Source organism: Polypterus senegalus, chromosome 9 (assembly GCF_016835505.1).
Source record: "Polypterus senegalus isolate Bchr_013 chromosome 9, ASM1683550v1, whole genome shotgun sequence".
NCBI lineage: Eukaryota > Metazoa > Chordata > Cladistia > Polypteriformes > Polypteridae > Polypterus > Polypterus senegalus.
Genome location: NC_053162.1, coordinates 122,669,855 through 122,681,935, shown reverse-complemented (window position 1 = coordinate 122,681,935; position 12,081 = coordinate 122,669,855). Strand labels below are relative to the sequence as shown.

Below are 12,081 nucleotides of genomic sequence, written 5' to 3'. Positions count from 1 at the left end.
CCCATGGGAAGCGGGAAGAGAAGGGTAGAAGGAAAGTCGCACCCTAGTTCCCTGAAGAGTCAATATGTCACTTCCTCCGTAAGTTACCGATACACCAATCAAGCATAGGAAGTGAAACAGTGAAAAGGAGGAAGAGGGTGTTAACTCCCCAAGGGTGATTACCCTGTGCAGCTGTTCAGTTACAGATAGGCTGGGCAGGCAACTATCTTCTGGTTATCACCCACCTATTTGAGTCCATTTTCAATTTCTAGGAATGACTCTTCTCTTTTATATTCTTGTTTCAAAGCAGTGGGACAGAGCATTGCATACACATGACCCTCCAAGTCCCTGTCCTTCACACAGAGGCTACCTGCTGTCCTATGCAATCAGCCCTGAGAGTGAAGCGGCCCTTCTCCAGATGCTCTATCAATCAGAGTGCCTCACTGCTGTGTTGGGTTGCTCGGAGACCCACATCTCCCAGGTTACGTCATGCCTCAGTTGAAATTGCCTCTCAAACAACTGACATCATACTTGAAAGGGTTTTTTATTTTATTTTTTTCTTGATTAGGCTTTTTTTCTCATACGATAAAAAATACAAGCTTGGTTGCCCTGGGAGACAAATAGATTTCTGCAGCTGTTACCCAAAACAAGGTGATGGAAGCATGAAAGGTCATGCAATTTATTACCCAATATTTTCGGCTGAGGGACAGAAAGGGATTTGTCTGTATTTGATCATCTCAATGGACTCCTGAGACTAACGGCGTGAACAAGGGTCCAAGCAGTGTGAATGCTCTAAGTACGCACTCTGCTAATTTATGGTGTTCGTGTCTGAGAACTCCTCCCAAAAACACACTTGTTGTTGATCAAATATACTGCAGCAGTAACCGAGATGGAAAAATTTGCTGACACCACTACCCAAAGCATTTACCCAGGAGGAGAAGAGAGATCACTCTGCTGTAAATAGGCACAGATACTGGCATTTCCATTCTTCTCTGCTTTGTTTTCATATGTGAGGTGTCACTAAAATTATCGTCACAGACAAAAGAAAGGTAGACAAAAACACCTAAATGAAGAAGGTGATGAGTAAATCATTGAGTAAATATTCCCTTCAATGGCACCAGAATTGAAAATGTATTTGTCATTATAAAACAAAAGGCTACATTTTTCATGTGATCCTTGCCAGGCTAGTGCTTGACATTTATAAAATAAACCAAAACAACACTCAGACAAATGTTTCGGTTACGAAAGTGTTGGCACTGAAAGCAAATAATAAAACAAGGCCACAAATTGGCTTGGATGTTTTTGGTAAACACTTTACTGTTTCAACATCATGTTAGTAATACTTCAGCTTCATCACATTCTCACTGATTTATTAATATATTGTTAATATTTTCACCTTTGACCATGATTTTAAAGAGGTAGGCACAGAAAATGGATGGGTGGGGTGGGGTATTCTTGGCTTTCTTGTAAAAAAAAAAGTATATTATAGAAATATGTAGTGGCGAAGAGGTATGTTAAAACAGTTTAAAACTTAAAGACAGAACTTCCTAATTGATTAATCAGCTGTAAACTAGCCCATTATCAGCAGTCTGAGAATTTAGGCTATACTGTATATTCACTCTATATCATGGAAAAACTGAATAGTCTTTTTTTTGTTCCTCCTTATGTGCTACACTTTATAAAGTTTTGCTGTTTTGCCATAATATAGATGTGGAATGGACTGAATGTTTGTTCTACCCCTCACTGCTTCCTGCAGGCCCCACCTCAAGTGACACCCCTGACTGTGTTCTCTAAAGCTATTTGTACAACTAGTCTCTACTTCAACCCTGTTGTCTCGAGAAACTAGCAGTCAGTCTCATTGCACAATGAGAGCCTTTGGAGCTGCTCATTCCATTATAACAGCAGAATCAAAATGCTGCCCAGTGGCATGTTTGGTAACAGACATTTTGGAATAGTGAGACATACAGCCAGATTTATCTCAGGGTGGGAGATTCGGCTGGATTCACTGAAAAACTCAACCAGTCTCATGAAATTCCGGAACCCTCTGCTATTCCGTAAAACTATGCCAACAGTTCCATAACATACTGTGTTGAGAGGACCAATCAGAGAAACATGTGGTGAGTCTCAGTAATGTCCAGGAGTTTGGTCAAGTTAACCTTTAGCTAGTCACATCACATACTGAGAGTCTCAGTGTTGCTCTCCATTTTCATTGCACAGTAGAGTCCAGTGAAGCATTCAGCCTGTCTGGTCAAACATTGAAAACCTTAGCCCTGTTTTATTACATTGCAAGAGGCAATTTTCAGTATAACATGCAAATTGTCACATTATCTAGGCTTTCCAATAAGATACTGACAGCTATTCCTGAGGTGGAGAATTCTGGTGAAAGCAGGCACTACCTGCCAAAAATTGATTTCTATATGGAAGTTGCTTAAATAATTACAGATCGTACTATACAATTAACTCGGCCCATAACAGATCTGTCAGAATGACATCACCAAGCCAGCTTTATAAAAAGACGATCGTTTCAGACAGAAAGAGTCAGAAGACAAAACACTGAGAGAGACAGAGTAAAGAAGAGGGTTAAAAACTGCAGTAATCTGTTGGATTTTTGGGCACTTTCCTATTTAGTAGTGCCATGATGGGCTCATGCTCTGCACCTCTGTTAACGGGACACCGGATACTCTGCCTTTTCCTTCTGATGGCATCAAGCCTTAGTCCGATTCACAGCCGGGCATTTAGGAGCCCCCCACTGCAGGTGAAGGGTCTGTGATTCTGCATGTCTATATATTATGTGCATGTGTGTGTATTCTGTTATTTGTGCAGGAAAACACAATTCTCTCAGTAGGTAAAAGCTGAATTTTGGGTAAATGCTGATGTCAAACACTGACATAAGCTGTCACAATCTGCAGGTCATTAAATGATTAGGTGTCTTTTTGATAATATGTAATGATCTTAACAGTGGTTGTCTCAAAGTTAAAATACATGCTAAAAAAATCATATTCATGATGGAAAAAAATGCAATGTGTCTGTGTAATGTAGCACGTAATTACATTAAACATTGTTAGTCACAATTAAACTCCAGGTGTTAAAAAAAATGAGGCTAAATTAAACAGCCTGCTTTAATTTTTCAGACAATGTCGATTCTTTGTTGTATGTTACTGTCATACGATAGCAAAGGTTATCTGTGAAAGTTGGATGTTTGTAACAAACTTATTTTTTCCTGCACACACTAAATATTCACTTTTTCTGAATGAACTGAATTAAATGTAATATGTGTTAATTTTTTGACTCACGCTTCACATATGTCACCATCTCCATAGGTTATCATTCTGAATCGGACTTTTCCAATTGCATCCTATTTTGACTTTGTTTTAGACAATCTAAAGTTCAGTGTGGTAATATCACTTTTAGGAAGTGATTTCTTATAATCAACTCTGACTGCAGGCACATTACTGTAATATATTATGCCTATAATACAAAAATTAGCAGAGTGATAATAGAATACTTGTTAGTGACTAAATTAACAGAAATTCGGCAGTTCTAGAAATAATTAAAGCATCAAACAAAATTCATTATCACAATTTCCCAGCTGCTAGCAGCTTTATGCTGCCATTGTTTTTAATTGCATAGTGCCACCTCATGGAGACTTGGCATTATTGCTGTCTTATGATTTTAATGCAGTATAAGAAGATTGGCAAAACCTGTACTTGCTCTTTTATTTAACAGGATTTACGACAATGTTGCATTTGCTACTACAGTAAAAGCAAGCTCTACAACAATTATTATACATAAAGCATTTGAGAATTAGCATAATGGACAAGAATGTGTGGCTTGTCTGAAATATCTCTTGTACTGCATATTTGCTTCCCATATGACAAATGTTTGTCTTAAAATTTTATCAATTCACTATTACAATCCTGTCTCTATAGCCGTGACATAATTTCTCAACCTTTGAAACCCAAGTGAATCTGTATTAAGACTAACCCTAATCCCACTTTAAACACACCCACTTCCCAATACACATTTACTAACACAAATCCAAGCACTTTAACAACTGTTGACGTAGTTTTGACCGTAACTCACTTTGGTGTAGAAATTAAAACTTAATGACCCCAATTACAACTTTAACTTGGCAAGACATAAAAATAGAAAATGTATTTATCCTAATCCTAACTCACCTTGTCACCCTATTGAAACTTCAATAAATATAATGATAAACCTAAAATCATAATAAGACATAAACATAATAAGAACTCAGTAATTTAAATGTTAACTCACCTTGTTACATAAATGAAAACTCAATATTCCCAATTCTAATCCAACCTATAATTGAAAATTCAATGACTTTAATAGGTGCCTAATCTTAAGAATTTTACCCTGATTTTTATTCTAGAGGGTAATTGTATGCTAATCTCTATGGTGTACGAATGAAAAATTAAAACAAATAATTAATAAACTCATTTGAGATATCCCTTCAGTTTATAATAAAAGAGGGTGGACTAAACCTAGGAAGAGTGACAGTTTATTAAGAATTTAGGTGGACAGAGCATTGCTCATTTGAGATTTTTTTTATAGAAATAACTAAAGAGACATCTCAAAAAGTAGCAAGGGAAAAAGGAGAGACAGAAGAGGTCTCTACCCCTACAAATTACAAAAAAACCCTAAATCTCCTTGACATTCATCTAGAAACTTACTATTCAATATTCTAACTTAAACTTCAGTAAACTTAACCATTGTCCTTTAATATTGTCTCGCTACTCTTAATCCTACCCCCATGTCCCTTTTCACATAATTGAAAAACCTACTCAACCCATCTGTAATTCAATTTCTCATCTTTGCACCAAATAGAAAATTCACTAACTTTAGTCTTAACGTTCCTTGTTGTCCACCTGAAAACGTGCTAACCCTAAGTAACAATGCCACTCAGCTGAAAATATACTAGATCTTCCAGAAACCTCAGCTAACATTATCTTTTTGTATAAGAAGATCGCATAAGTGTTGCCCATCCAGTCTAAATGCTGTTCAGCTCTAGTACCTAGTACAAAAGTGGCTAAGGACTGTACTGATGCAGCATACAAAATCTCATTTTTAAGAATTTCCATTTTGGCCAGAGTGTTATATTTAAATACCTTGCAATATTTTCACTAAATATTCTAGACAAATTTAATGTACCAAGAATTACTTAAAAACTTTCAACCCCATCTTTTATGCTTATGTATCTATATTATCTTTGTTCTGTCTTAATACTCTATTGGAGGTGGCGTTTCTCTAAACTGCTTACTTACACTTCATATCTTCTCACCATGTCTTTCCTGCACCAATAAAATCCTGTTCCTGAAGTTGACTCTCTGCTGTGTATGTTCTCCTGCAAAGCTTCTCCAGTAATTAAAACATGATCATGAAACCTTTTTCTAGAAATAAAGGTCTAACCTGAGACACCCGAGATACAAAGCATTCCCTTCTATAAATAAAGAGCTAGTTTGTGCAAGGTCTGCGCCTTACTTCTTTTGAGCACCACAAGATGAGACTTGATCCCTTGTGTGACTCATTTTTTTCCCTACGGGATGGCTGGTGTCCTTCCTGTACACATTCTGCTGCTGCCCCCTACTCTTTTCTTTCTGGCATCTTCCTTAAGCAAAAGTTTTATTTTTTATTTCTAATGCCTTTTTTCATTAGGGGGTTCCAACATGTATATTCTATACAGAATGAAAATACAAAAAACAACCCTGAATGGGGACATTTGTTCCATTGGTCCTCACTAGACATCACTTTATAACCTAATCCACCTGAAGCTGTTTTATTCAAAAATCAAGGCAGCATCCATCATATTGGGTCACAAAATCCTATGTAGTTAACATGAACCAGGTCTTGGTTAACAATCTACCAAACAAACATCAATTCAGAAGGCTTTTTCCAGCATGAAGAGATGTCAACTAGCAGGGAATTTTATACTGTAGAACAAAAAAGCAAGTGGATAAAGTCGGAGCACCCATATATATGTAAACCAAAACAAAAGACTATTGTAAGAAAATTGTAGAAAATATCTCAGGAGCTCAATGGAAAGAAGCATTAACAAAGGACAAGGCATATGAACAAAATGTATGGCTGTGAGCAGAGCTTCTGCCTTGTGGGTCCAGCCAGAACCTTCACCCAATGTGTGCATGAGTTTTCTCAAGGTAGTCCTCTTCTATATCACACATTAGAAGAAAGGGCATGTTAGTTTTTGTGGTACTGTATACTGCACCTGTATTGACCTGAGTCAATGAGTACAGTACTATATAATGCCACCTCATCCATGTCTAGTTCCTGTTTTGAGTTGGTGTAAGCTTTTGCACCGTGTTTCTCTGTAATGAAAATGAATGTACAGAGAAACCACAGAGGAATAAAGGAAAATGTGAACAAATAAATTCTTAATACATTAGCAGAATCATGAAAAAAATACTTTAAAAAGAAAGATAGGACAGACCAGACTAAATAATGAGAGGCAGTTTAAACACAAACTTCAATTTAAAAAAAATGGAGCAATAAGTTTAATGCTAGGAAAAACAACAATCTGTGATTTTTAAATCTTGTTTGACCTGTATTGAATTAAAACAATAAAATGACAAGTACTCAAATGTTTTCATTATAGCAAATTTGCTGGGAACTAATGATATCCATACGGTAGCCCTGAGGGGCAAAGCGTGAAAAAAACACCAGCTTCCAGAATATATAAAGTTATTAACATATACAGGGAATCCAGATAAATCTCAGTTTGCAAAGGGCTAGGTCAAGAACTGATACTGAATGTCTGTGAACTTCTATCCTTCAGACAACACTACATGGAAAACGGACAGGCTTCTGTAATAGAGATAAGCACACAGGCTCCAGTGTTTATCAATAATGGTTTTCTGATGTATTCCTGAGCCCAAGTGGTTTGTTTAAGGTAATGAATTACACAGACATAGCAAGTTACAGAGAAATCAAAAATCAGTGGGTTAATATTTGAAAGAGTAAAAAAATGAAATAAAAAGAGAGTGATAAATATGAGGTTAAAGAAAGACAGTCAAATGTAAATTAAGCTGGTGCTTACGCAGAGGTAGGAAAGTGGGAATTGCTTAGCAGAAAGATATTTTACACCTTAGAACATTTTAATGTGTACAATGTTTATTATAACTTTACAATACCTAATACAATTCCTGCATGGTCAAGTCTTCTGTCTTATGACCTCTATTTTCATGGATTCGGCCCTGTGGACACACACATTTTTCTAATTGTATAGCTGTAGAAATGTAATACTGATCTTCTTTATGTTATTTTCAATATGATTACAAGCAGTGTTCAGCCAAAGGTAGCAACCATGAACATTTCCTCTTTGGTTCTTTAGTTCAATTCTTTCGCAATTATTTTGATTATTGGAATCAATTAATTCTGGTCTGAATGTTCAAATTTGACTAAATATTTAATTTGTAGCACATTTAAAATTGAATCGTGCTCCAAATTCAGATAGGATCGGGTTTCCCTCACTGCCTAGGAGATGGACAATTTGCGTGGTGTTCATGTGTCTTTCAGGGAATTTGACTCCACTCCAGTATGATGTGCAAGTGCTCTTACACCTGGCAGCAACAGCAGCAATTTTTCTTTGAAAATCCTTTTAATTACTACAATAAATGAATTCTGGTCTAAATTTTCAGCTGTCAAATTTGAACACTTTGACAACTGAATGCTGCCATCCAGGCAGTATCGTGTTTCTCTCACTGCCTGGGCTGCTCCACTACATCGGTGCATCAACCTGCAAAACTAAATGCGCCTTCATCCTGCCACAAATACCATTATACTGTAGTTGCATTGAACACGAAAACAAATTACTCTCAACATCTGTTAACATAGTTCATGTACTTAGAAAATTAATCTTTAATCTTTAAGAAATGCTTGTTTGTGAAACAGTTGTTTGATGGTTACTGCTGAAACTAAAAGGACAGAGGCTTTGGATTCAATAAAACTTTGTTTCAGCTGTAGAGCACAAATCCAACAAAACTCTTTATAAAAGGTATTTTTGATTTATAGTTTAAGAAAAAGTACAACATTGTTTTATGGTTGAAAAAAATGCATTTTCTGAGTTCATTTGTTATAACCACATTACTGCAAAGCTTAAATATTTCCTTAATAGTTATAATCACATTACTGTAAAGCTTACAGATTTCCGAATAGAATATCAAGAAATTTACCAAGTATAACTGTCACTGGTTTTCATGTATCATAGCATATCGTTTACAAAACTGTTTATTCCAAATCAGTCTTATGGACAGCCACAGATTATCACAGCAGGACTGGACACAAGGCAGGACAAAGCACCAGACAGAGTGCCAGTCCAAGACAGGGCTTACTCACGCATATACACACATGCTGTAGGTGCCAATCTGGAGTCACCAGTTAACCTAACCTGTATGTTTTGGGAGTGTGTATCCAGATAAAAACCTACATAGACACACGGACAAAATCTATGCATGGGATTCAAGCCTAGAATGTGTGAAGACACAAAGCTAATCATTGTTCTGCTCTGCTACTGCCTTACTACTTAGCATATAAAAAGATCTTTAATGTTTTCAAATGAATTACTGCAGTGATTTTGAAGGAAATAGCATTTCTAGTTGTTGATATATCAATGTATTCTGCAAGATCATTTCAAATATAGATTTTAATTATTCTTTTTTTTATAATACTCATTTTAATTCTCTGTTAAAATTTCACATTTCAGTTCCTTTCCACTCTTCTGGAGAAGGAATATGGCAACCTGCAGTCAGGCCCTGTGAATATCCATAATGTGTCCTCTGAGCAGTATGAAGATCCTCAGCCTTGGGCAGATGTATCAAGTGTCAGCAAGGAGCAGATCTGGGGAGATGAACCACCACCCAACGAAAACGCTCTGTATCTCCTCCTTCGGAGGGCTGCTGCCAACAGGAAGTGGATCTCAGCTGATAGAGTTAAGAAGGCCTGGTCCAAGGGCTGTTTTGGGCTCAAATTGGATCGTATAGGGTCCATCAGTGGCCTTGGCTGCTGAATATCAGCACAGGTAAAAACTGAATGCTAGATAATGTCACACTAACCAGATGATGATGCCATTGATAAAAGAGCACAAAACATTCATAAACTCGTGGCCTACACTACTGCAGAAAACAGGTAGTCTCATTCCTGAACCTTAACAGCAGGGGCAGGTTTTTTGTCTTTAATTTGGTGGTACATGTATATATGCTCTTCGGATCACTTTTTATTATTTCTGTATAAAAATGTAACTTGTAGGATAAGTTATTCTCATCTGATAAGTCAGTGCAATTGTGTACTTTTTCCAAAGAGGTTTAAATTTAGTGCTACACTTGTCATGTTGTGGATAATTTGAGTGGAACTTCAGATAGAGATAAGTGGCCGGTGACTGCTATGGAGATTACGCACACTGTAATCCACATTGAGCTGAGCATTACAAACATTTCTTAAAGACAAAACATTCAGCTAATGAACCTGAATAAGGTAATGCAGAGTAAAAAGCTGAAAAAAGAGAAAATACCTTTGTTAAGGCACTCAACAAACACAAGTAAAAACTGCTGCATACCTGTGAATGGTGAAAAAGTAATATGCACAAGGAATTTGGCTTTATAAGTAGAGATTCTGTACACAGGATTATAACATTCAGTAATGCAGTTAGAATTTAGATTTAAATTAAGGTGACCTAATTTTTTCACAGCACACTTCCCAATTAACAGTTCACAGTGCTTTATACATTAAAAGATATAATATACACATTGGTAAAGTCCTTTGAGAATGTGAAAGGCACTATATAAATAAAATGTATTAATATTATTATTATTATTACTATTATTATTAAAATAAAAAATAATACCATCCATCCACTTCTAATGCCATTTATCCAGTTCAGAGCTGCAATGGGCAATCAAAGCTATGACAAAAACACAGATTAAATAATAATATTCTTAGTGCATTTCTACCTTTCAAAAAGTGAAAATTAAAATGATATTAAAATCTAGATTTAAAACAAATGTTAATATGACAGCCATTAGCCACACTGGTCATCCAAGAATTTCTTTCAGGATGAAGACTGACTAACTCCGCTGTAGAAGTTTTGCCTTTCCCCTTCCACTTTTTTAGGACTGTGTAATAAAATCTCAGAGAGCATTAAGTGTACAAAATATAACTGCATGTTTTCTTATGACAAATGCTGTTCCAGGAATAAACTGCAGTATTTACTGTAAGGCACGTTCAGTTTTGAAAATATATATATGCATGTTAAGAATTAAGGGGTCTTTAAAGGAGCTAAGTACTGAGCAAAAAAGTAGAGAATGTCAACAGAAAACTGTAAATTTTGCCTGCCAGTTTGGAATTCCTCACACTACATTATTATTTGCTTTTTTCAGATGGTAATGAGCTCAGATCTCACGGTGGATATTTCCGCACTGCTCTGACTCAGCTTGAGTCCCCTCTGAATCATCTCCAAAGAAGAACAGTAATTGCCTGCCATTGTACCTACTTTGTAATATATCAGTGGTGTATATTCAGTACTCCTTATATCTCGGCCCAATTCATCTTTTTTCCAAAGATTACTAGCAATCCAGACAATGAGGTCTGCTTTATTTCCAGCAGTGTTAAGTATTTCTGAAGATAATTTTTAATAGACCTGTTAAAACATAATACATTCAAGTTTCTTAAATTTCATCTATAAGACCATGAAGGAGAGGCGGCATCATATCTGAAGGAAAGAGGGAGTACAAATGAAAGGGTTGTTGCCAAGCTAGAGACTGAGCTATCTTTCAAGAGCCAAGTTCTTACTAATTGTCATGTATTTAAGCCTAAAATGTAAGTAGTACCTGATAACTTATTGAAGGAGATGTTAAGATTGATGTTGTCCTTGTGATTTTTGTCGCTAATAAATGTTTTAAACGTCTGTCTTCTCTGTCATTTCCACTTTGTCTCTCATTATTTCTACAGCTTCTTCTTTACCCTTTAATTCTAAAGATTATTTACAGTGTTGCACTATGTTAATAAAAAAAATTACTTACAAATGACACCAATTAGTTGTCTAGTTACACTGACATGGATGAGCTATTAGTGTATACTCAAACATGAAACTGCCAACTTCAATTAATTTCTTGAAATACCTAAATGAAATATACATGTATACAGTATATACAATCATTGCCTGAATCTGCTTAAATCCTCTGAAGTGTAATGGGAAATTGGAGACTGTTCTATCAGAATTAGGTACAAGGTAGAAGCCAATCCTGTATGTCCATCCATCCATCCATCCATCCATCAGCCAGTTTACTAAATCCAATCCCAAAGTATTGAGTGCATCACAGGATCCAACCCAGAATAAGTTGCCAGTCAACTACAGACACCCTATTCAAAGCATACATGGGCACCCACTCTTAAGCTTGGGTTACTAATTGATCAAATATCCATGTGCTTGAGACATTGAAAGAAAGAGCAAAAAATCACCAGACACATGGAGAATGTGTAAACTCCACAACGGAAGTGACCTTAAAGGCATTCAAACTCGTAACGCTAGATCGTGAGACAGCGGTGCTAACAATGCCCTACTTTCATGCCCAATAAACATATATAAATTGATTTACAAACTAATGAAAGAAGAACACAGGGAGTACACAAATAAAACATAAATGGAAGAGAATAAAATAACAACTTTAGTGTCTTACTGGGGTTTGCAAAGATTTTAAGCAGCCCATATTAAAGAGCACAAAAATATCCTCTACTTTGCTGCACTTTCACCCTTAAATCTCTAGTCTAACTGACTTAGTGGCAATAGGTTACCTTGCGTACTATTAAGTGTATTAAAAAGGAGCTCTCGTGGGAAACCGTTCCACCCACAACAACACCAAGGAAGCGAAAAGGAAACAAAAATAGGTCATTTTTATTAACAAAATAGAGTGAAGAAGGACAGCTTAAAATAAAAAGAACAAGACAAAACAGTCCTGAGCTTCTCTTGGCTTAAATGCACAGCCATTGACTACCTCTATCAGTAAGGTGGCACTAACTGCCATTAAACACATTATAACACTTTCAACCCTGTCCTATTCTTTCTACCAGATGATC

The 12,081-nt window shown here is 36.2% G+C and overlaps 1 protein-coding gene across 1 annotated transcript; it reads left to right on the top strand.

Moving 5' to 3' along the window:
* The first annotated feature begins 2,532 nt into the window (after nt 1–2,532).
* Nucleotides 2,533–10,906, top strand: wu:fj39g12 (uncharacterized protein LOC563937 homolog). The gene is made up of 3 exons (XM_039763693.1): nt 2,533–2,734; nt 8,717–9,031; nt 10,386–10,906. Exons 1-2 carry the CDS (start codon nt 2,615–2,617, stop codon nt 9,017–9,019), a joined length of 423 nt encoding a protein of 140 aa, XP_039619627.1. The 5' UTR covers nt 2,533–2,614; the 3' UTR covers nt 9,020–9,031; nt 10,386–10,906.
* Nucleotides 10,907–12,081: the final 1,175 nt, after the last annotated feature.